The sequence below is a fragment of the Ctenopharyngodon idella genome, chromosome 19 (assembly GCF_019924925.1).
Source record: "Ctenopharyngodon idella isolate HZGC_01 chromosome 19, HZGC01, whole genome shotgun sequence".
NCBI lineage: Eukaryota > Metazoa > Chordata > Actinopteri > Cypriniformes > Xenocyprididae > Ctenopharyngodon > Ctenopharyngodon idella.
In genome coordinates, this window is record NC_067238.1 from 23,547,057 (window position 1) to 23,571,322 (window position 24,266).

General features: G+C 38.5%; 2 protein-coding genes across 5 annotated transcripts in view; one reads left to right on the forward strand and one right to left on the reverse strand.

The window, feature by feature from the left end:
* The first annotated feature begins 282 nt into the window (after window positions 1-282).
* On the forward strand, window positions 283-5,976 carry gmnn (geminin DNA replication inhibitor). Its single transcript, XM_051871576.1, has 7 exons — window positions 283-387; window positions 999-1,060; window positions 2,222-2,323; window positions 2,410-2,566; window positions 4,914-4,996; window positions 5,249-5,359; window positions 5,524-5,976. The coding sequence occupies exons 2-7, from the start codon at window positions 1,007-1,009 to the stop codon at window positions 5,740-5,742; spliced, it is 726 nt and encodes a 241-aa protein (XP_051727536.1). The 5' UTR covers window positions 283-387; window positions 999-1,006; the 3' UTR covers window positions 5,743-5,976.
* Window positions 5,977-7,372: 1,396 nt separating this feature from the next.
* The window catches only part of ripor2 (RHO family interacting cell polarization regulator 2), a 72,577-nt gene continuing 55,683 nt past the window's right edge, over window positions 7,373-24,266 (reverse strand). For 3 of the 4 annotated variants that reach the window (XM_051872699.1, XM_051872698.1, XM_051872700.1), the window contains exons 7-23: window positions 19,881-20,030; window positions 19,087-19,150; window positions 18,945-18,988; window positions 18,448-18,573; window positions 17,294-17,442; window positions 16,904-17,033; window positions 15,790-15,936; window positions 13,724-14,365; window positions 13,466-13,638; window positions 13,181-13,346; window positions 12,870-13,002; window positions 11,636-11,791; window positions 11,367-11,540; window positions 11,078-11,280; window positions 10,528-10,611; window positions 10,343-10,433; window positions 7,373-9,474 (exon numbers count right to left, since the gene is read on the reverse strand). In XM_051872699.1, the coding sequence (XP_051728659.1) occupies window positions 9,374-9,474; window positions 10,343-10,433; window positions 10,528-10,611; window positions 11,078-11,280; window positions 11,367-11,540; window positions 11,636-11,791; window positions 12,870-13,002; window positions 13,181-13,346; window positions 13,466-13,638; window positions 13,724-14,365; window positions 15,790-15,936; window positions 16,904-17,033; window positions 17,294-17,442; window positions 18,448-18,573; window positions 18,945-18,988; window positions 19,087-19,150; window positions 19,881-20,030 (2,733 nt within the window). In that variant the 3' untranslated portion in view covers window positions 7,373-9,373. The remainder of the gene's footprint in view (window positions 9,475-10,342; window positions 10,434-10,527; window positions 10,612-11,077; window positions 11,281-11,366; window positions 11,541-11,635; window positions 11,792-12,869; window positions 13,003-13,180; window positions 13,347-13,465; window positions 13,639-13,723; window positions 14,366-15,789; window positions 15,937-16,903; window positions 17,034-17,293; window positions 17,443-18,447; window positions 18,574-18,944; window positions 18,989-19,086; window positions 19,151-19,880; window positions 20,031-24,266) is intronic. The other variant, XM_051872701.1, reaches the window with a different exon arrangement.

Consider the following 24,266-nt stretch of genomic DNA (forward strand, 5'->3'; position numbering starts at 1 on the left):
AGGTGGGGTCCTAACATGGAATAAATGATTAAAATGGTTAAAACGTGGAGGATAGATAAGTTAGTTGAATGTAAATATGGACATAATAATGAATTCAATAAATCATCTATTGTAATTGTCATTTAGACCATATTGTAATAAAGAGTTACTATATATACAACTGTGAATAGTACTAATTTCAATTCCGAGAAATGGATAGTAATTATAACATTGTGTTATTGAACGTAAATATCCCTTGAATCTGTTTACGTCTCTCTATCCGCGCGAAATTCTGGTGTCACGTGACGGTACAAAGGCAGTACTTAAGGCAGTGGCGCGCTCTTCACACACAAGCTGCTGTGAAGGCGTGTACTCTTGGTAGCATTACGTGGTTTTCGTGCGATTTCAGTGAGTATTCTTCTTTAGTTAGAGTGATTTATGTTGGCTTTTGATCAGTTAAGTTATTTAAGGTTTTAAATTGATTTTAAGAAATGTCGGTGTGCGTTTAAGTGTTACATCTGTACGAGTGTGGCTCGGTTTCATTCAGCGTGTTTGGGCAGACAGAAGCCCGCTCATCTTTTTATAGGCTTGTGATTTTTACATATTCATTCATCTATATAACCTTGAAAGACGATTTAAAAACGCCAGATTTGTTAATCTATAATTGGATTTTTAGTTCATTAAAACACATGGTCATAATTAGTCTTATTAGCTGTTTCACTAGTAATACTCGATTATTAGGCCTAATATGAAGTTTTATATGAACCACTATTGTTTGAAGTTTAAGCTGTTAACGTGCTGTAATTCATCTAAAGTTTCCTGGTAATCTAAAGTGTAGTCAGTTTAATGAATTAAGAGTTAACTAAGTTATATCTGTACTCTTTATCAATATACATTTTCTCTTAATTTGTTTTTATTTTGTTCACTTTTACTTTTATTTATGGGCTTGTCAACTACATATCACCATGTTTTTAAACTGATGAATTTGTCATGGGATTCCTGAACTGGTTTTTTTTTAGGTGAAAACATGAGCTCCATCAGAAGACCCAAACATGCTGAGAATCCCTCTGAAAACATAAAGGTATTTGTGAACCTCTCACTAAGCTCAATAGATATGAATTTAACTCATTTACTATAAGATAAGTGCCTGATGACTGATCCACTGTTCTGTTAAGTGATTTAATTAGCCTAGTTGATGTTTTAAAGAATCTTGCAAAGTTGCCATAAGTTAGTTAATGGCCCCTTAAGTTGGCATGAAATGGAAGTTGTGATATTTTCTTCCCTATGGTGATGTTCAGTTGAAACCGCTTCTTGAACAAGATAAAATGTAGGGTGGGACTTGACTTTGCCTTTTGAGAATTGAGTAGATTTGTGATTTGCTATTGCTGTGATCTAATGTGAGTGACCGGTTGTCCTGCCCTCACGTCATCAGAAAAGAGATGTCACTGCAAGAGGGAGGAAAAGAGATTCTATTAAACTTCAAGGGCTCATGAACTTTAAAATAAAATGTGCATGTGACTAAATTTATAATAATTACTGTAATATTCCTTAAAAACAAGAATTGTCGATTGACTTCATGGTGGTATTTGGATAGGGTTTATTGTGGCCATGAAATGGTGACCTCTAATTATTGCTTTTGGTTTAAAAATGGTCAGGTCAGTTTTGTAAAAGGGGAAAGAATGATGTAAACTCAACTTGATCAAGTTAGGACAAACTGAACTGAGACCTTGCTCTGTCTCTGAATTAATCATTGTCAGTGTGTTGAGATCCAGTAACTGTGCATCCGTCTGCCACTGTATTGCTAAAGTGAAAACATTAACCAACTCCAAACTTGCAGTTGATCATAAGGAGACTTCTGTGGTGAGTTCCCACGGTAATTACAGGTTAAAGAATGTTGCAGTAAGATAATAATGCAGCGGTCCAATAGCTGCCCGTGGGAATTGGAGGTGTCTACGGCATGCAGCTGATGTGTGGCCTGCCCCTTTCCCACGCTTGTTAGAACGGCCGATATGTGGCGTTGCTCCGATAACTTGCTTGTTAAGCTGTCAGTACAAGATGGCAACAAGTGTAAGAGGAGAAGAATGACTGTTGAGGCAGGTGAATGGAGCCTGTTACTGAGTGCATGGATAGAGTTGCTTAGCTTTCCTTCTCACCAAAATGAGCCTTTATTCTCAGATTCTTGTCTTATTACTGATGACACCTGAGGACCCTGAGATTTAAATCTTTAATTTTATTTTCTCAGAAATTCTTTGTAGCGCCAACATCTGGAGCGGGATCAGGAAGGAGGACGCTCCAGGTCCTTCAGCCGTCTGCTGTAAATAAGAACCTTGGTCGTATAATTGAGGTATGTGCCATTTTGGACTCTATAAAGTTTAATCTCTTTAGTTGGAGCAAAACTGTCCATGTTAAAGCCAATCTCATCATGTTTAGAATGGCAAATCGGTTCCTAAAAGGAAGATGTGGAGCGCGGAGCAGGTGAAAGGCTCAAAGAGGGTGAAAGCAGAGGTGGCTGTAAAATCCACAAGTCCAGAAAGTGAGAACCAGCCTGAGGGGGTCACGCAAGAGGCCTATGAGCTCATGATCAAAGGTAAATTATCACACTGTTGGTTCAGAGACGTTGATTGGATTATTTACATTCTTGCCAAAGCTTTTCCTGGTAATGTTGCCATAAAGAGACTAGTTGCTTAAAGGTGAAGTATGTAAGATTTGATACATTCTCTTAACCCAGGTTATAGTTCATTGACTTATTAAAGTGGAAATGAAGCAGTCAGTCAAGTTAACATAAGTAAATGGATTTCCACTCTAATCACATTGTATAACAAACTTGATAAATGTACTTATTTTAAAAGAATGAGTTTTGTTGTAGCGCTGCCATCTTGCAGTACTACAACCTGTGACCTCACTGGGTTTGTCTTGCCTGAGTTAAACGGATACAATGGTAGAGGGACAGTTTAAAAACTGACGGACAGATGGTGAAAGATATAAGCTGGAATGCCACAGGGCACCAGAAGACAAAACGAAGGCTGCCATTACATTGCTCTTGGAGGTAAAAATTTTACAGTTGTTGAAGCAAAGGACAAAGCCCTCTATTGGTCAACTACTTGGTGACCGATATTGTAAGTTTATCTATTAATAGTAACGATTTCCGCAACCAAGCGTTTAATTTGACTAGAGTGGGAGTCCGTTTACTAAATGTTGACCTGACTGCTTGCCGTGTTTCATCAAGTCTCCACAGCATCATGCACCATTCTGAAAAGACAAAAGTTTGTTTACTTTGTGTCCAGTGTAGACCACCTCAAACAGTTGTGACTTGTCATGTCAAATGTGCCCAGTGCAGATAGGTGAGATGCTCTCTCTAGTACGTGTTTGTGTACTCCAGTGGTTCCCAAACTGGGGTCTGCGTATCCCTGGGGCTACGTGACGTGACAGGGGGGGTACACGAACAAAATGCTGAGTTTCATCGTTCATTTAATTCTTCCCCATCTTAAAAAACATTAAAACCGAGCATGTATTTCATGGCACAATGCCGTAAATACCACATCTTTTGCGGTTAAACTGACTAAATCCATTTCCATATAAGCAGCGTGCATATGGGTGCTGATAGGTTACGAGTCTGCTGAGTTTGCTGCCTTAACAGATCGTGCTACATTACTGCCGTTCTCGACAATGTACCTGTAGATTTAGCACTTACTAGCATGGAAAACAAATAGCCTGGCACAGAAGGATCATAGAGATCAGTTTAAGATTCAAACTCTTGATACAAAACATACCTTTTGTGAGTTCTTGTTAATGTTGATTATTTTATACGAGCAAGAATGCAAATCCAAATATCCACACATTTGCAAATGTGACATCGATTTTTAAAGAACAGTTAAACAAAAAAACAGGTAATATTAAGTGATGTTCTTCACAGTATTGTCAGTATTTACTCTATTTTGCAACGAAAAACTTCAATAGATACAGTGGTGTTTCGTAAACAAATCTGTGACTCTGAATCGATGAACGAACTGTTCGTGAAAGTCAATGATTTTATAAATACAGCCACTTGCTTTGTTACTGAATGGATGAATGACTTGGTTACTCACGCATTAAGACTTGCGTTATCATCATTGCATATTTTACTATTGTGTGTGTTTTGTGGTGTTTTTTTTTTTTTTTTTTTTTTTTTTTTTTTTTTTTCCCCAAAACATTAATGTTGTAAAGGTATTTATAAAGAGAAATGCACTGGAAAGTCAATTTAGGGGCAAATATTGTCCCTTAATGGAAAAGGTGCAGTCTAAGTGGAAGAGAGGGGGTACTTCACTCCAAGTTTGGGAACCACTGGTCTACTCAATTGCTTATGACACATGGCAACACCGTTAACTGTTCCTAATGTTGAACCTTTTATTGAAAGTACCATACTTTTACTTGAGACATGCCTTCAAGCACCCATAAAAGCTGTTTGAGTTGGGGGAGGGGGATTTGCAAGGATTTTGAAAATATTCTTGACTTTTGTAATTCCGTTAGATGCCTCTAGTATCGCAGAAACTACGTACTTCACCTTTTAAGTTGATATTTGGTGTTGATAGAATATTCCTGTAACTAGGGCTGCATCCGAAATCGCATACTCTCTTGAGGTACTTATTTTGAACTAACGACCACTAAAAGTTCTATATAGTATGAATGTAATCCAGATCTATTACAATCGCCATGCTGTCATTCTCATTTGACTTGCCAGTGTCAGTTGTGTTGCTTCACTGACATTCACAAATCCTCTCCTTTGGCCTCATGGGATGAAGTGTGCATTGTATGGACACTTCAGAAGTAGTAGGTCATCTGGGTGCTTCTTGCCTACTCTTGAGTACTGCTAATTTGGACATACTACATTTGTCGCCAATTGTATAGTAGGGAAGTGTGAGATTTCGGATGCAGTCATGATATTTGTTTGTCTCTAGAAACTCCTGGGTCTTCCTACTGGAAGGAGGTGGCAGAAGAGAGGCGGAAAGCCCTATTCAGTGTTCTCCAAGAAAACGAAAAAGTGAGTTAATTGTTGAAAGGTGACTTGCTAATGTTTAGCCACCGTGCTCCATTTCTCTTTATAGGGCTGCTGAATCAGTTATTCATGACACTTGTTTAGAGTGACCATAGGTAGCTGTAATTAGTACATTACCTGGATAGGGAAAGTCTCTTAAGACTTACATAGCCTCCCTTGAAGGTTGTAGTAATCTTAATTGTTTGATAGAAATGTTATGCCTGTTCATTTTGTTCCTTAATTTTGTTTCAAAACTAGTTGCATAAAGACATTGAAGCCAAAGATGAACAGATTGCTCAACTGAAGAGTGAGAACGAAGAGTTACAGGAGCTGGCACAGCATGTACAGCACATGGCTGACATGATTGAAGTGAGTGCTCCGTTCTGTATGGTGTTTAATAGTGGTGTCAGCCAAGAACCAAGTATTTAGTCACCCTTATGGTGGGACCAAAGAATAAAGTAATTTGGGGGGGGGACCCATCCAATGTTTCTGATAATGCCCTTGTTAACTTTTTGCTTTCACTTTTCAATCAGAGATTAACCGGCAGAAGTCCAGACAATCTAGAGGAGCTGCGTGAGATAGCCTTTGATGCTGAAGATGATGATGAGAAGGAAGACAACGAGGATCAAGAAGAACAACATGAAGATAAGAGTGATTTTGATGAAAGCCAGACCAGTGTTGAACCAGACACAGAACCGTCACATGACTGTGATGTGCCACATAAGGATGATTCCACAACAGAAGAATGCTGAAATCATGCTCTTGGGAAAAACATTGAACTGAAAAGAACTGATGGACCTGTTGTTTGGTCTTAAGTGAACGTTTTTTTGCCTTTCAGAAAAAATGTGCACCTTTTTGTTTTAATACTTTTATCTTTGCTGTAAATGAGCCTTTATTTTCAATAACTAGTTAATGTGCATGTTCACTGCCAGTGTACATATGTAAACTTGAATGCAAACAATGGAAATAAACTCATATTTTGTACACAGTGCTTTTTCTCATTAATGTGTCTCTTTACTTTCTTGTAAGTGCAACCATACAGCTCGTCTTCCTTGAGCAGAGCATTATTCAAGCTCTGTTGGAATCCTATAAGCTTGAGGAGCTCCTGAGGGTAGTTTAAAGGCCAGCTGTCCATGCAAACTTGCCAGTTTTTCCAGACTGGACTGCAGAGTCTTGGAGTTCTTGAAGTGGAGGATGATTGCATGGATAGCAGCTCCAGTGCTGTAGTGGAGAGTTTGCTGGTTGGAGAAATGAGCTTTAGTAGGGTGTTGTAGAGCCCAAATTCTTGACATCAATTTAGTGCCTTTTCAAAAGTAAAGCAGAAAGCTTTTCTACAGCCTCTCCTAGTTCTATACATGTCTGAACACTAATTCACACAATGTTGAAGTTCATTTGCTTCAGACACATTTGTCCTTTTTGTAAAGTGATTTTTACTGCTTGGTCAAATTGTGAAACTAAAGGTACACATGCAACTTTTGGTGCTCTAGCGGTTCATAATACTGAGTGCATCTTGAACATTGTAGCTGGAGCTGCAAGTCACTCCAGTACTGGGATGCTCTGCAGTGGTTGTCATCCTGCTGGGCCTAGTGTGAATATAAATGCTTATTTTAAGTGTAGCAAACATAGTTTGGAAAATGTATTCATGATATATTCGCTCATTTTGTAAGTTTTGAACAAAAGTTATAGTGTAAAGCAACAGTTATTGAACATTTTGTCATTACACAATTTTGTTACTTTACAAAAAAAAAAAAAAATGGACATTCTAATTCCCAGCATGCTTTACATGGGACTGGATCATCTAAAATGTTGAAATTAAGTATTATTTTTGTTATAAGCAACATGTATATATGTATATTTTTGTGTTAATCTTGGTGTGACCGTACATAATTGTACTGTATTTTCTGTCTAATTCAAAGTAATAATGCTTTTGTCTGATCTGTGTTAATATCAAAACAAATGCTGATTTCATCTTTTCCCCTTTTTTCTTTTGAAAAGCATTAAAAAGTTAAACTACAAATACTGTAAAAACCGCAATACTGTAAAATATTACAATTTTAAATAACCATTTTCTATATATTTAAGTGACTATTTTAAAAAAAAAAGTAATTTTAAGCATAATGCCAGTCTTCAGTGTCACATGATCATTCAGAAATCATTCTAATATGCTGATTTGCTTATATTATAATCAATGTTAAAAACAAGGTTCTTCAATAAATGGAAAGTTCAAAAGAACAGAATTTATTTGAAATAGACATGTAATTGCATTATGTAACAAAGTAGTTTCACCTTTTTGATCAATTTAATGCATCCCTCACTGAATTATTTCTTTCAAAACTTTGGAGTGGTAGTATATGATTTAAAAAAAAAGCACAATGTCATTAATAATTATGCAAAAATAAATTTTATTGCCACTTTCAGCAGAGGAAATACAGTAAACTCAAAAAACAATGAAACAATGAGGGAACATTAGCATTGTGACATCAAGTGAAATCTGCTTTCATTCAAACAGTAGTAGCTAAAGCTATTGTAACGGCAAGCTGTGCGCTCAAGCCCTCGACACGTACAGTCACACGCTCACAAAACCATGACAACTACAGCTTTCCTATCAAGAAGGACACAAATTTAATGAGGTTTGAACAATAAAATGCAGTTCACTGAGCTTCTGTCTGAGATGAATACAAGGCAATAAAAGTTCATCCAACCTTTTCACTTGAAATCTCTGTGCAAAGAAAGAAATTCTCAAGGAGTGATCACCAATGCCCAGGGTCAAATACTGTAATGGTGGTCATTATTCGCAAAGCAAGAGGAAAACAGCCATTAATTTCTGTGACTGAATACAGAAAACAGGAAAAACAAAAGTATAATTGTTATAATCTGTTATAGATAATTCCGATAAATAGAAACCACAAAACGGCCTTAAATATATTGTCTACTGTATCATTATGGCTTTAGGAGATTGTGCAGTAGATGCCAAATAACATGTTAAGAAACAATCTTACAGAAACATTTCAGTTGTGCTTTTGAGGCATATACTTACAGTAACCTTTCCGTACTCAGTACATTCCTCGAAATGTGCTCTTTTGATGGATTTAAGCCCCTACTTTCATACAATTCTCAATGTCATAGAAAAATTTGTAAAAATGGGTAGGGTGATCTACAAAACTGTGTTTTAATTGCCGCCATAAGCGTAAATTCACATTTGGGTGTGATAACGTCACAAAGCGAGGCAAGCGTTCGGTTAGCAAAGAGCGTTTTTTCAGGTCATGTGCATAAGCATACTGAAAAGACGTTCAGGAAATGTTCCCTTGAGCACAAATACTGTATATAACTCAGCGAATACACTGTTAAAAGATGGTGCTGATCAATATAACATCTTTCTATATGTAAAATGACAACTATATATATATATATATATAAAAAATTATTTCATAGTGTATAGCCCCTCAATAATACCGAATCCTGACTGTACCTAATCATATTGTGAACAGATGTTTAGTACAATGTTAATCCAATCTGTTCTCAGTATTTTTATTTTTATTTTTTTTAAAGACGGTAAAATCTTACCATTTATAGTGAAGAGAAATTAAAAAATAAATACAATGATATTACAGTCACATGACTCAGTAGTACAGTAACAATAGGCACAGAAGCAAGTTCGGATCACAGAGCAAATCAACTTCCAGTTTTCATTTATGCATAAACCAAAATTCACAGTAATGCATCACGTTTCTCTGACTGAATAAAAGTGCATTTTCAGATACTCCGATGGGCTCCAAACAGCCCTTGTTGCAAGATCCCATGTGCCCAGACATTAGTACCGTGTTAATGCAATTGTTCACTACAGGCTCCGTCCAAAGAAATATTTACTCCTGACCAGTGAAGGCAAGTGAGCCATCTGTAAATCAGCAGGCCATCGTCCACGCCTGTTTTTTTTAGTAGTCCATATGCCCGGCTTGGTTGGAACAACCTTTCCCAGCGGTTATAGAAATTTCACTTTGTCCAGGTCAAAAAAACCCTCAAACTTGAGCATATAAAGCCCCTTGTAATCCCTGAAACGGAACGGCACGTACAGAGATAAAAAAAATTCCCAGGACAAAATTAAAATAAGATTCGCTGTGCTATTTACACGCCTCCGACAGTGCAAATAACTAACTGCCAATAATAAATACTCTTATCGTTCAATCAGCAACAATGACTCATGACCACTGCGACACGAGTAGTTTAAATGAAAACATCTTGTAGAAAAGGAGACCTCGTGATGAAGGTCTCAAGATTTGGGCCTGAATCGAAGGGGAAGCCTCACTTGTTCTACTTGCAAGCAGGTTGTGAGTATTTCCCGTCAGGAGTGTGCAGGGTCACGAGGATGACAACAAGATGATTTTTCTAAAATGAAGTGGTAACAGCATTACCACGGCGAGTCCCCAGCCGCACAATCTCCCTCGGCACTGTGTCCAACTGCTCGTATGCCAGACGCCCATCTTCACCTGAGAACAGAAACACACACAAACTCTGTAAGACACAAGAAGCTGAGACCATGTTTGTGCTACAGAGTATCTGCAAAGACTTTAAGACTTTTAAAGGCATAATTTACCCAAAAATGAAAATTCTGTCATCATTTACTCACCCTCAAGTTGTTTCAAACCTGTATGAATTTCTTTCTTCTGCTGAACAAGAATGTCAGTAATCAAACAGATCTCGCCCCCCATTGACTATCATAGTATTTATTTTTCCTACTATGGTAGTCAATGGGGGGCGAGATCTGTTTGGTTACTGACATTCTTCCAAATATCTTCTCTTTGTGTTCAGCAGAACAAAGAAACTCATACAGGTTTGGAAGAACTTGAGGGAGTAAATGATGACAGAATTTTCATTTTTGGGTGAACTATCCCTTTAAGGAAGATAAATTATGCACTTGTACAACCATCTACAACATATTACAATTTAAACACCACAAAGTAAACATTGTCATAATTAACATGAGCAATCGTTTAACATAAATATGCGAAACTCATCTATCACAGATTTCTCTGAAACTGCAAGCCTGTAGAACACACAACAGCACCGCTTTTTGACTTTGAACGTGCAGTACTCATATTTATTTAATTAAATCATTGCATTTTGAAGTTTATGGATCCACAGGGACTCTGGTGGTAGCATATTCCCAAAAGTTGATCTTACAGTATTTCTTTTATGAGAAAACAGACCAAAAATACACATTTTTGTCTAATAAAATGCTGTCTAGAATGGGTCAGTCAGATGTACACTCATTTGCAGAAAGAGCGTAAAGGACAAGTATCATTGAATTGACTAATTGTGCAGCCAGTGTGTCATTTGTATGACTGGATTTTTTACCAAAAGTGAGGAGGGTTTCTATGGCAATCTGGCGGAGATCTTCGTCCGCTGAGTCACACAGTAACACCACAGCGTCAATGCTCTCCACAGCCTGAAAATAACCCGAGAAGGACAGAGAGGCTTTAAGTCAGTCTAGTAACCAATCACAGACATGATTTGTGATTCAATCAAACAGTCAAACTGACCTGCAGGCAGCTCAGAGCGGCACATGCAGCTCTTGGTGTGTGTAACCCTACTTCTGATAAGGCTTGTGTGTAACAATCAACAGCCTGTTGAAGACAAACACACATCGACAAGATGAAATACTTGATAACCTCCTGATGTCCTCAAACAGTTGTACATTCATTTTGTGCTGCCTGCTGCTACAGTAGCATGATTACTCAAATTTGCACATTTCATTTATGAATATTTATCATCTTATCATATTTATCTTATCGAGGATCATGTGACATTGAAGACTGAAGTAATGATGCTGAAAATTCAGCTTTGTCATCACAGGAATAAATTACATTTTAAAATATATTCAAATAGAAAACAAGTTGTAATAACACTTCACAATATTACTGTCATTACTGTATTTTTGATAATATAAATGCAGTCTTGCTAGACATAAGAGAAAGCATTACAAAAATTTTACCGACCCCAAACTTTCGAATGTTAATGTCAATATACACCTGGATATAAACTTAACAATTAATCAACTACATCAATAGCCAAACAAGGTAAACGACTGACCTTTGACCTGAAGGGCTTGTGTGAGGCAGCAGAGGAGAGGAAAGCTGTTGCGGCCTTCATCACATCAGGGTCATCAGAGGTCAGCAGCCTTGCCATGGCCCACAGGGTTTGAGGGCGGGGCTGAAGACACATGACGGACACTTCCTGTAGTTCCTTCAGAGAACGTTCTGTGTCCCCACAGCTCAGGGCTTCTTCAAGCATGACTGGTTTGGACACAAAGAGAAAAATTACACTATGCTAATAATCTATTAAAGCTATTCAAAAAATTATTCAACAAAAATATTCTTACCCTCTTTGGCTAAATCCAGCAGGTGTCGCTCCATGTCCATGACATCGTGTTCAACAGAGTAGTGGTGAAACTGAAACACGGTGAGGACATCCTGTGCCAGGGAAGACGGCGACGGACATGAAGATGAGGCCAGATCGCTCCTGTCCACCATTTCATTCACCACCATCCTGATCACTGGAACACAGGCAGATGAACGCTGATGTTACATTCATAATAATTCAGCTGATGTCTCCTTCTGCAGATTATTATTGTGCCGTTACTGTCTCTACCTGAGTCAGGAGAGTGAGGTAGAATCTGTTGCAGTGGCAAGGCAAAGCTGAGATGCATGTGCTTTAACACTCGGTCCAGTGTAGTATGGAACAGACCACCACTGCAGTCGGACCACAGAGACATTAGTGTCGGCCGCTCCACCAGCCCAGGCAGCACTGTTTAGGAAACAAAGAGAGGGGAGTGAGTTAACAGCAAGGTTCAAACTCAGCTTTTCGCCACACCTGCCAATGATGGTTGAATTAAAAAAAACAACTATTTCTTAGGTGCCATGACATTCTGAATTATTTTTATTATATACACACACAGACTTTAATTTAATTTATTTAAAAAAATAAATGTTGGTTGCTGCAGGGATGCCATATAACAACCATTCCTTAAAGAGTTAGTTCACCCAAAAATGAAAATTCTGTCATTAATTACTTGCCCTCATTTTGTTCCAAACCTGTAAGGAACACAAATTAAGATATTTTTGATGAAATCCAAGCTTGCTGATCCCCCATAGACAGCAACACAATTACCACTTTAAGGCCCAAAAAGGAAGTAAAGACATCATTAAAATAGTCCATGTGAATACAGTGGTTCAACCTTAATTTTATGAAGTGATGAGAATACTTTTTATGTGCAAAAAACCCAAAAATAACGATTTTATTCAACAATTTCTTCTCTTCCGTGTCAGTCTCTGATGCTGCTCATGTGAGCACCACGACGCATGCGACTTAGCCAACGTTCTGACGTAGAACCTGGAAGCGCTGCACTGTGTTTACAATGTGAAAAGCATCGGGGACTGACACGGAAGAGAAGAAATTATTGAATAAAGTTGTTATTTTTGTTTTTGCTCACAAAAAGTATTCTCGTCGCTTCATAAAATTAAGTAGTCATATGCACTATTTTAATGTCTTTACTACTTTTCTGGGCCTTGAAAGTGGTAATTGCATTGCTTTCTATGGGGGATCAGATGGGCTTTCGATGGGGGATCGGAAAGCTCTCGGATTTCATCAAAAATATCTTAATTTGTGTTCCGAAGATGAACGAAGGTCTTACGGGTGTGGAACGACATGAAGGTGAGTAATAAATGACATAATTTTCATTTTTGGGTGAACTAACTTTTTAAAGAACCTTTATTTTTTAGAGTGGATGAGAAGTCAAAATGGACAATGCTGTTGAATGATAACATCAAAATTTTCCCACAAGGAACAAACACTTTACATAAAAAAACATTTAAGATATATTCACCATCTGACACTGAAGTGCAGCTGCCCGGTCTGTCAAAGTTTTTCTCACTGAGCTCCTCCAACAGGAGAGTTTGAGTTGCTAGTTTGTGCAGGTATGTCTTGTGTTGCGAATGGCTTCCTCCTGAGTTCAACAACTACATCCCATACATAGAGAAACAGCATTTTAGATCAACAAAACACCTTGATATGCTTTAATCTGTTCTGTTCGGGTGCTGTTGAGTGACTATGTTCGGTATAACAATCAAAGAAAATCACACTATTGTACTGAGTTGGAGAATGAGGAAAGTTGTAAAGATGGAAACACAGAATCACCTGAATGAGATGATTGCAGTATTGTAGATGAATAACGATGGCCACGTCTAGATTCTCATTTCCCGTGGTGAGAGGCAACGGGCTGCCGGCCACGCTGTTCCCTACACCAGTGTCCTCTGTGAGGGCTTCACTCAGGTGTCCTCTTGCTTCTGGATGTTGGCTTGACCTGTTGGACGTGTAAAACATACTGTCACCACAAGAAGGCGCTGCATAATCACTACTGAGGCCATGTAGTCAAGTTACTGAGAGAAACCAGGTCACCAAAGAATGTGATGTCAAACTCACCCGATTCTCTCGGACTCCATGTCAATGAAGACAGAGCGTGACAGGGTGCCCGCATCATCTCCTGTGTCATCGTCATCGAAGTCTGAGGTGTTGAGAAAGTCGAAGCTTTCCAGAGCGCTCTCCACAGTCAAACTAAGGCTTGATGAGCGGCTCCTATGGGCAGGTACCCGGCACTGAGGAGAGACAACACCCTTCACAGACTGTTCATCAAAAACATCTAAAGTGAAACCAAAGATTACAAACAGAGAACTCATTCACCTTGAGCAGGTCTTCAAGTCTCATGACCTCCTGCTCCAAGTCCTGCAGCTCCCCGCAGCGCTGGCCTAAGCTCTCCAGCCGCAGGAGCAGAGACTGAATGGCCTCCTCCAGGCTGCTCTCCAGGAAAGTCCTGCTACCCTCTCCAGACCAGCTCAGAGAGCTGGCCTCTGGCAGCATGTCAGAGGAGGTGAGCCTCCTCACCAGCTGCCTGGTCAAACTGCCTTCCTCCCCGTCCAGTTCTACTGGCTTCAGCTCCAGGGCTTCATCAGGTATGTTGGACTCCAGGAACACCACATCCTCCGGTCCCACCGCAGACAGCTGACTCTCGGAGCACAGTGAGAGGGCAGCGGAGCCTGTGCCGGGCCCCTGGCTCTCAACCTGGTCCCACTCCAGGTCTGGATCGCTGGCGCTGACACTGCCGCAGTCTTCCTCAACGCACTCCTCCTCAACTGGCCTGTCCTCCTCAGGGATGGGAGCTGGTTCAGAGGAAGGGTCCGTCTCAGGGGGCGTGACGGTGATCTCAGGGTTTGACTGGATGGGGGCAGAGCTTGAGGTTGACATGTCAGAAAAGGTGAAGGACAGACGCTTGCATTCGGCCACACCACAACCTCCATTCTCAAAGACGTCATCTGGTAAAGTGGACTGTGTGATGGAAAAAGAAAGAAAATATGGTAAATATGGCTCGCTTATGCTATTTAGTCTTTTTAGTACTATCTATGTAGTTTTAGTGATCTAAAGATGCGAACAATAATTCTGGTCCATAAGTTCCAACACACTAAAGAGCAGTAGAAGAATTAAAGACCCCTATGAAATGGTTTAACACAGGAATTGTCAAAGCAACTAATCCTACAGAAACAAGAAGCCGGGTGGGACATTCTTTTCTTATTTTTATTTAATTAAATAAGCAACCAAACCATGATTAGCCACTTGTTATTGCTAGTCAGAGGCTAGTGTCAAACAGCACGAAGACCGCCCCCAGTTTGTTTGTTTGTTGACCATCTGATACATACTTCAAACCAAACTGGAAAGCAATTGTGATTACTGCAATTACCTGTGTTTAAAATGTACTAAGTTGATATTTTGTGTACTTGTGATTTGTCAAAATTTACATGTTTGAGTGGCTTAAAAGTATAAATTCACATGTCAGTAAGATTAACTATAGCAGCATTTCCAGCGCAGGAACTTTCCCCAGGAACTAGGTACTTTGGGGTGGTACTCGGTGTGTTTCGACAGCAGGAACCAGGGTCTAAATGAAGTTCCGGGTAAAAATTTCCCCCTCAGAAAGTCCCTGCTCGTGAGGTAGTACTTTGTCAAAGTTCAGGAACTTTCAGGGGGTGGGAATTCAGTGCTGAACATGCTGATTGGTTGACTCCACGCAGCATTTTATTTCAACCACCATTTTTAAAAGTCTGTTGTGGTGTGTGCAGTGAGAGTTGTTTGCTTTTCAAATCAACAATGGAGTTACAACCGATGGACTGACGATGAGATTCAGGCTTTATTAAGCTTATGTGCGGAGGACGAAATCCAGCAGGAACTGGAAAGTTGCGAGCAGGTCTACGTCACTGGATTAATCTACTTTAGACTGCGATGGTAACGTAGACAGCAACAGGTCTGGGGGGAAAAAGTTCCTGGGACAAATTGTTCCAGGTAATTTCAATGGAAACAGGGCTTTTTTTAGTTTAAGTGGGTGATTCATGGTCAGATTGTAATTTAATTGAACAAAAGTTCTGTATGACCCTGTGGATAAGATTTGACAATATTTTAGGTCCATCTTCCTGGAATTTAGAGATTTAAAATATGAATGCATCTGCTAAATGTTTGTTTTGTGAAATGTGCATACAAGAGGCCTCAAAGCTAAGAGACATGAACTAAAAGCCACAATTTTGTTTTCCTGGGGTCTTTGAACAGTAATATTATAGTTTAGAAAAGTGTATATGTGAATGTGAGTGTGAAGAAACGCGTGTATAGGAAATGTGACAAAAGTTAAAGCAGAAAATGCAAGCAAAGAAAAGAGACACATGCAGAAGTTCACTCAGAACGGCAGGGCACACAGTGACCTGACTCACGTAGACTTCCAGACTGGACCTTGAGCGAGGTCTCAGTGCGGTCAGATCGCCAAAAGAGCGACTGCGTCTGAGTTTCTCTAAGAGCGTCTCTCTGAGCGTGTGCAAGAACGAAAGACGCTGACCCTCCCACCGCCGGGGCTGCCACTTCTTTGCCATCGACATACAAGTATAGACAAAACAGCCACGATGCACACGGTGCCACAGGGTAGATACAATTCATTAAACACAACATCGCAGACTACACAAGAAGAACATTCACATACAAGTTGCAAGTGCTGTCATATTTAATAATACACACAAAATAATAAAAACTGAACCCAGAACAGCTAGATTGGAATCAGTAGCATTAATATTTAGGTTAGTACTGGGGTGTTAAGGCAAGAAAGGTGACAGTGTGATCTAACACCTGATTTCAAAACCTCAATATCCTGTATGAAATGTGCACCCTTATGAAAAAGAAGTGCACTTAATTGTATTGAATGTGCAATTGTAGTGTACTTCAAATCTCAAAAGTATTTTTTTTTAAACTGTACTTGCAAATAATATAACATCAATTAAACAAAAGGCCACTTAAGTCTAAAGGGAGTACACTTTCATGACTGTTTCTTAACAAAACAAAGTACATTATGCTGTTATGTCTTTTGTCATGCTTTAATGTACACTTATATTGAGGTGTTTACTAACATACTAAAGCACATGTAAAGTACTTGATTATTTTAACTTTAGTATGTTATTTGATTTAAAGTTTAAAGTTTGTATATTTTAAATGTACTAAATTGCAAATTCATCATAACAAATGTGTAATTAAAATGTGTAATCAAATATATTTAAATATATGACAGTTTCAATAGAAGTTTCAATAGAAATGACATTAATGTATTTTTTAGTTTACCATAAATGCTTGTCAGTACATTTTACAGTACATTTTAACCCTATTTTTTAAAGACAATAGAAGTAATTATGAAATTACATATAAATATGTACTTAAGTAAGTATAATCTTTTAAAGTATACTATTTCTTTCTTTTTAAAGGAATACTAAAGTGTACTTGTTTTTCATGGTGATAGAAGCAGACTTTAAAAAGAACTGAGAAGAGTTTCACAAGTGCACTCACAAAAAAAGACGTGTCCTGGAAAGTGGGCGTCTCGGGTGTGCCTTGGCTGTACACTGAAACTCGTCTCTGAAGGGCGGTGGCTTTACTCACGTTTCCTGAGGACAGGGTCAGATCCTCTACGTCAAACGGACTGTAAAAACAAGCCAGATATACGTTCATGTACATGTTCAACAATCTAATATCATACAAAAGTAATAAAAGAAAGGAAACACCAAAATGACAGAAGCATAAATGTATGTAAGTCCCATTAATAGTTAAGCAGAATTAATTCAGTGGCACTTCCATGACTGTCCTGAAGAGGGCAGTGTGCATCAACACTTTCATCTACTGAGGCTAAATGGACTGAAACACCACACTTCTTATCTTGTTTTATTAGATAACGTCACTTACAACCAGGCAACCTCCAGGTTAAGTTTAATGGTTCCCAGGTCGTTGACGTCTACAGCTACCACCTGAGGCATAGCGGTGAACAGGTCCTTGGTTTCACAGATCACGCTACCCACTAAGATGTGAGTAGCCAACCCCTTTAACTCTGTCACCTAGTAGAAAAAAGGTCATGCATTGAGAAACGTCAGCAATGTTTAATTCTAGAAAAACTCACAGCTTTCTTCATAGGAATACATTTTGTTGCAATCAAGGATGTAACCAAATGTTCAAGACTGAGGGGATGAAATGTAAAATTTTAGCAATCAGTCATTGAAAAACAAATATTGAGGGGATGTGTTCTCTTGAATGTTAATGGTGGTTACAGCCCAGTTTGTCAATAGCCCCTTTCACACATACAGTCTTTACTGGTCAATTACCAGTAAATTACCGTCAAGAGATCATGTGTGAACAGGACCTTTTCAAAAATACCAGTAAATCGGTATGAGAAGTTGTAACATTACCAGTAAATTACTGGTATGATGCTGTGTGTTAACAAAGAATGAAGATTACCGGCATGACCACGTATGAGGTCTGAATGTGCTGACGTAAGTAGTCTTCTTTGGGCCAATCATTAAGTTTGTATGCACATGACGCGATTACTCTGCTGCTTTATAATAGTATTTTTATGCAAATATGTGCTAGATGGACATATTTGACCGTTGCGCCACGTCTCACAGATTTTCAGCCTGTCGCGCTCGAGACCCTGCCTTCTTTTCCATTCATGCAGTTGGATACTATTATGTGCGTCTTGTGTTTTTAAAAGCAAAAATGTATCCTGTGTGATCCTCCCCTTATACCTGTCACTCAGAAGTCAAAAAAATGTTGTCAAATTGAACAGATAGTGAAACTACAGTGCGAATGAAGACAGCAGTGCAGCATTTAAAGATAATTTCCATCACAGAATTTACCAGTATTTTGGTGCTGATGTGTGAATGGTCTCTTAATGGTAAAAAGCCAGAATGGCATTGCTTATGTGAACGGCATATTTGTGTATTTACCGGTAAAGTATTTCTGGTAATTTTATGGTAATTTACTGGGATTACTGTGTGAAAGAGGTCATTGTCAAAATGAGTCACATTGGGACTCTTTCATGGAAGACCGTGTGGATTGCAGCCCACCTTGATGTTGATGAGGTCTGTAATGAGGGGCATGAAGATCATCTCCTCTCCATCCCAACTCTGCTTGGAGTTTGCTTCGATCTTCCCCTTCAGTTTCCACCTCTGACGGCCGTATCTCATGAAAATCTGCCAGGAAGAGATAGAGAGAGGCAAAAAGAAATGAAAAATGGCAAAAGTAGGAAAAAGATACCAACTCAAGTTCACTTAATCGTTAATAGAGCAATAAAGCAAAGGGAGTTTTCAGTATTTAGTTTTATACAGCCTTAAAAAATCTAATTGGGTTTAGTGGGTGTACTTGTGGATCAGAAGAGAAAACGTTGCTAGGAGAGCTGTGATTAAAAATGAACTGGATGTACTTGGCAGAACAGCAGGCAATTACTACAAGCGTTTAGTAATTTGATAGAAGACAGATGCATCTGGCTTTATTACAGAAAAACGGCATGACACTCAGTATGTTCTGAAAGAATTTCGTTTTTCCGATTTTCCAAGCTACTCACCTCATACTGATCGCCCGGACAAAGCCTGGCAAAACCGGCCAATCCTGAGACAGGAGGCAAAGGAGTTGAAAAGTTTGTTATTGATATCCAACAAAAAATGTACATATACAACAAAATATTCGTCCTTTTTCTGGTCCTGTACCTTTCATTTTGATATGAAACTCCCCCAACAGGTTCTCCAGCTCGCCCTCAAAAGTGCACATATTCTGAAAAGAAGGAAATTTTATTGAGAAATTCTATTGGCCATAAATATTTCTTACTTTAACTATTCTTACTAAAAAGTCTTCTGCATTATTGTTATTAAATAAATGAAAAAGTATACAGTATATTATATATTTATTACTTTTAGTGCTGTCAATCAAAAAAGCAACTAGTTAAAATTTGTAATAACATTAAAATGTGTAATATATTTTTATATTGTAATACATAATTTCACATTGAATCTCCAAATGTAATGTAGAAACATCACAAAGATGGTTTATTGTAAATATTTGTTTAATGGCATCTTTTTACTAAGTACTATGAATGAAGGTCAGTAACAGACAGCAATACTGCTACTAACTCTCTATTAAATCTATTTTTTTCTGAAAGTCTCTCTGAAAGGTTGTGTCTATAATTAGTATCCCCTTTAAAGCACCATCAAAACATATACACATCTCATATAATAATTTTTGACCGCTTCATTTCTAAGACGCTGTCAAAAATAGTTCTTGTAAAAGTGTGTCTCGAGACTCATGTGTCTTATGAAAATGTCCTCTCAGAGACATCTGACTGGGATCAGGTGAACCCAAAACCAGTGTAATTATACGGACCGATTAGTCGATTAGTCATTCAGGCAACCCACAGACTAGTCGATTTTGAAAAAAACATGCTGTGTGAACATAGCGAGAAAAATGGCCAAATGGTCAGAGAAATAAGCAAACATTTATAATGTACCTCTGTATATTCTTTGTATCTGCGGTTGACCTCAGCCAGGCTCTCACGTGTGCCTTTAGTGGAGGGTGAAGCAGTAAAGGCCTGTTTCATCTTACTGGCGCCATCACGCAACCTTCTCTGAATACAAAAGCCCTCGTACAGCTCATCGACCTGTAAAAACACACACACAGCATTGGTGCACGGAATTATATTACACAAAAGCAGCACTGCACACGCTCGCACATGGCAACCCTCACTAAAGATTGCGTAAACACAAGCTTTGATGTCTAAATCGCTAGCATACATCATTACAGAGCCCTGGGGGTCCCCATTCAGCATAGAAACGTGGCTTTTACAATCTACTGTAACGTTCTGTTAGCACAATGGAGCGGCGTACTGTACTGAGCGCTGAAAAATGAATTTGAACACTTCAAAAGCAAACACAAAATGATGCGGCGCAACAGCCCTCGGGACAACAGTAATGCCATACTTCCGTGACAGACGAGCAGCTCGGAGCCACAGCCTATATCATGGAAATGCACATTTAGCACATTCACAACTCAGTGAACACTGGCCGGCTCAAATTAGCTATGCTAATCCTACCAATGCTGAAGATAGAGTGATTGAGGGGGATGGAGAGAGAGCAAGAGGGGCGAATGAGAGTGAGGAGATGGACCGCAAGTGACAGAAACAAGTGAGCCGAAAGGGGCAGCAGGAACAGAGAATGATGCGAGAGAGAAAATAGAGTAGGCAGGAAGAGGGATGGATGGACACTGCAGCTGAACGAGAGGTCCAGTAGTGACTTCGAGTGATGCAGTGTTTCCTGCACCGCTGTTTAGGAACGATGATCCGCTGCTGCTGAATCTGCAGTGCCAAGGCAAAATTATACATATGTCAGGGCTGTTTATGTATGCAGTTCATTAAATGTGTTTTTTACGCTGTTAAAGCTGACTGGAACTGATTGTCCCTAGTGTAGTAAATTAGGCCCCTTTTTAATGTTAATTTATTTATGAATAAAATTTAAAAGAATTGTTTTCCATTTTAAAATATAATTAATTCCTGTGATGGCAAAACTGAATTTTCAGCATCATTACTCCAGTCTTTAGTGTCACATTATCCTTCAGAAATCATTCTACTATGTTGATTTGCTGCTTTAAAAAACATTATCAATGTTGAAAACAGTTGTGTTGCTTAATATTGTTGTGGAAACTGTGATACATTTTTTAGGATTCTGTAATTAATAGAAAGTTCAAAAGAAAAGCATTTATTTAAAATAAAAATCTTTTGCAACACTATATAAGGCTTTACTGTCACCTTTGATTAATTGAATACATCCTTGTAGAATATAAGTATATATATATATATATATAAATGGTAAAAAATATGACAAGATCTCAGAGTTAAACTGTCAGAAAAAATGAATCTTAATTATGTCGGATAACACTTAAGCAAAACATGGTCAGGTCAAAGTGTCTGAATAATTTTTGGTTCCAAATTGTTATCAATTTTACTGGTAGTCCACTGTATGAAGAATTTTTGGGTATAATATGTCACAGTTTACTTTATTTTGCTATCCTCACTTACATAAATGAACTATAGTGTCCTGCACTCACTAGTAAAAATATAGCAAAAATATAAAAAATGTCTGAATAATTTTTGGTTTGAATGTACTGTATACCCCCACACACACACACACATTATATATATATATATATATATATATATATATATATATATATATATATATATATATATGTCAATTGTACTTTTTTGATGGCAGCTGCCATTTATAGAAATTGTATCTGTTACTGTGCTGATGCATTCTTCACTGACCTGAAAACTGGAGTCCAAAAAAAAACAACAAAAAAACAAACAAACAATGCAATGTGCTATCCAATTCGCTAACTTATTGCTTGCTTGGCAAATCAGATTCAGTCAGAGGAGTCATTCAATCTGACGTCTGAATCGGCTCTTATGACTCGCTCGGTCACTAAAAGACATTACTACTGATGTCTGACTCAACACAAGCAGAGAACAGTTACAGTGTTATTAAGAGCAATGTTCAACATAAGTACACTGTAAGGTTAGTGAAACTTAAATTAGTTTATAATAAGCAAATTTAACAGTGTAGCAGAGTTTTGTTATAATGGTATTTTAATCAAAAACAATTATATGTTGGAAAAAATAGAATTGTTAAAGTTTAGCAAGATGTTGGAACCGGTTTCGGGTTTGAGGAGGTTTGCCCCCCACTGAAAAAACAAAATCTGGTAGGAAACCCTGCTGTGTTGCCACGGATGTGCCCTACTGAGCTCCGCGATGCGAGGAAATCTGTATGAAGATTTCCTCCATAACGTACAGAAAACAAAACCTGTCAAGACACTAAATCAAAAAGAAATATTCAAACACATGCAGTGAAGGGATGTGAAATGCAGGGCTTTTTGATGTCTCTCATTAGGGGGAGAGGGTGAGAAACGAGACAATCTAACCCAATTTGTGTGTGTGGATGGGGTACATTAACTGTGTATGATGGATGTGCATGTGTGTGCTATGATGTGTGGGGGTTGTTCATGATAAACGACATACGTTAGAAAAACAGTTAGCTGTGTGCAAGTGGGGATAGAGTGTCTGGACGGTGGTCCTGTGGGTTTAATTACAGTGGGAGGAAAGACCCCACCCAAGTCTGGAGAACTGCACCACGTATTATAATCCCCCTGTACCACACACATACACGCGTGTACTGTCGCCAATCACAGCCCTGCTGTGGCACACAGCTGCCTGTTTATTTGGCTCCATAAAATACCCTTGTCTGACTCCTCTCATCTGCCATAGCAGCATGGGAAATGAATCACCATAACCGCCCCCAGCCCGGTCCGTTATGTCTGACGGGTGGGGTCTGATGGGTGAATTTTTATGAGCTGCATTTTTACAATAAACAAGGCTATGGAAAAACAGTTTCCTTAACTCTAGCTATCAGCCCATTGTCTAATTTGAAGAAAATTTCCATACAGTGAAAACATACTTCAACCAATGACTCTGAAGCTCCAACAAAAACATAAAGCACTATAAAAGTACCATAAAATAGTCCATACAACTCATTTTATACATTGTGGCAGGTTAAAAAACTTTCTCCCAAAATTTAAAGGCATAGTTCACCCAAAAATGAAAATTCTGTCATCATTTACTCACCCTCATGTCATTCCACAGCATAAAACTTCTGTTCATCTTCGAAACACAAATAAAGATTTTTCTTTTTTTTTATGAAGCCTGAGATTTTTGTTTCTGCACTGAAAGTCCATTCCACCAAAACTTTTATGCTTCAAAAAATTCATAAAGACATCATAAAAGTAATCCATTTAAATCAAGCAATTTAAATCCAGAAAAGATTTAGATTTTATTTACATATAAACATTGATCAATGCACATAAACACATCAAATATAGTAAACAGAAGATCGAACATGCTTGCTTGATGCATGAGAACCAATGAGATTGTTCTCAAACATCAAGTCAGTATGTTGAGCTTCCGTTTACCATGTTTTATGAGCTCTATGAATGTTTTTATGAACTTTTTGAAGCCTGAAAGTTTTGGTGGAATGGGCATACAATAGACGGACAGAAATCTCTTAGATTACATTTAGGATCTTAATTTGTGTTCTGTAGATGAACGAAGGTTTGGTACAACATGAGTGTGATTTAATGATCATAGAATTTTTGTTTTTGGGTGAACCTACCATTTTTTACTAAAAACTTTTCTCTCCTTATCAAATCTCATTTGCACTTCAGCATATTCAATCATGCCGCAACACAAATGCTCATGTGACAACATTCAAGCAAGAAGAACCAATCTCATTATTGTCATAATGAGTGCATATTTAAAGACACCTTGCAAATATGCAAACGCAAATGAGATTTGAGAGCTCAAGTGTTATGTGATCCACAAGACACACACAACAATATCATCCGACGAATCCTAAACAGCTTACCAAATTTACCAAAGGCATCAGTGGAATGGGTCTAAACAAGAGTGACTCGTGACTAACAGGATGGTGTGCTGCTCAGGTTAGCTGTTAGTGTCAGCAGAGGGTTTGGCAGAGCTTTGTGTTTGTTTGATACGGACACAGCAGAAAAGAAGCACTGAGCCATTGCAATCAGCTGATACTCTGCCAGATTGATATTGTCTCAGTTAAATATTCATGATCACTCAATGACCGCTTTCTATCTCATTTGCTGTGCCCACAGCATTTGTTCTCACAGGCAGAGCCCGCAGCGACACAAACAGACAGCTCTGCGGTGACTGCCGCAGTATGACCACTTCGTCTGAGCACGTGTCTGAACATTGCCCAAGATACAGTGGCCTCAAAGATTATTTGAACACTTACGCCACACTTAAAAATGTATGAATTTCACG

Bases quoted from the DNA above. Each gene is read 5' to 3' on its own strand.
- gmnn (XM_051871576.1), top strand. From the start codon at position 1,007: ATGAGCTCCATCAGAAGACCCAAACATGCTGAGAATCCCTCTGAAAAC. The intron at 4,997-5,248 runs GTGAGTTAATTG...TTTCAAAACTAG, and splicing joins TTCTCCAAGAAAACGAAAAA to TTGCATAAAGACATTGAAGC. The intron at 5,360-5,523 runs GTGAGTGCTCCG...CTTTTCAATCAG, and splicing joins ACATGGCTGACATGATTGAA to AGATTAACCGGCAGAAGTCC.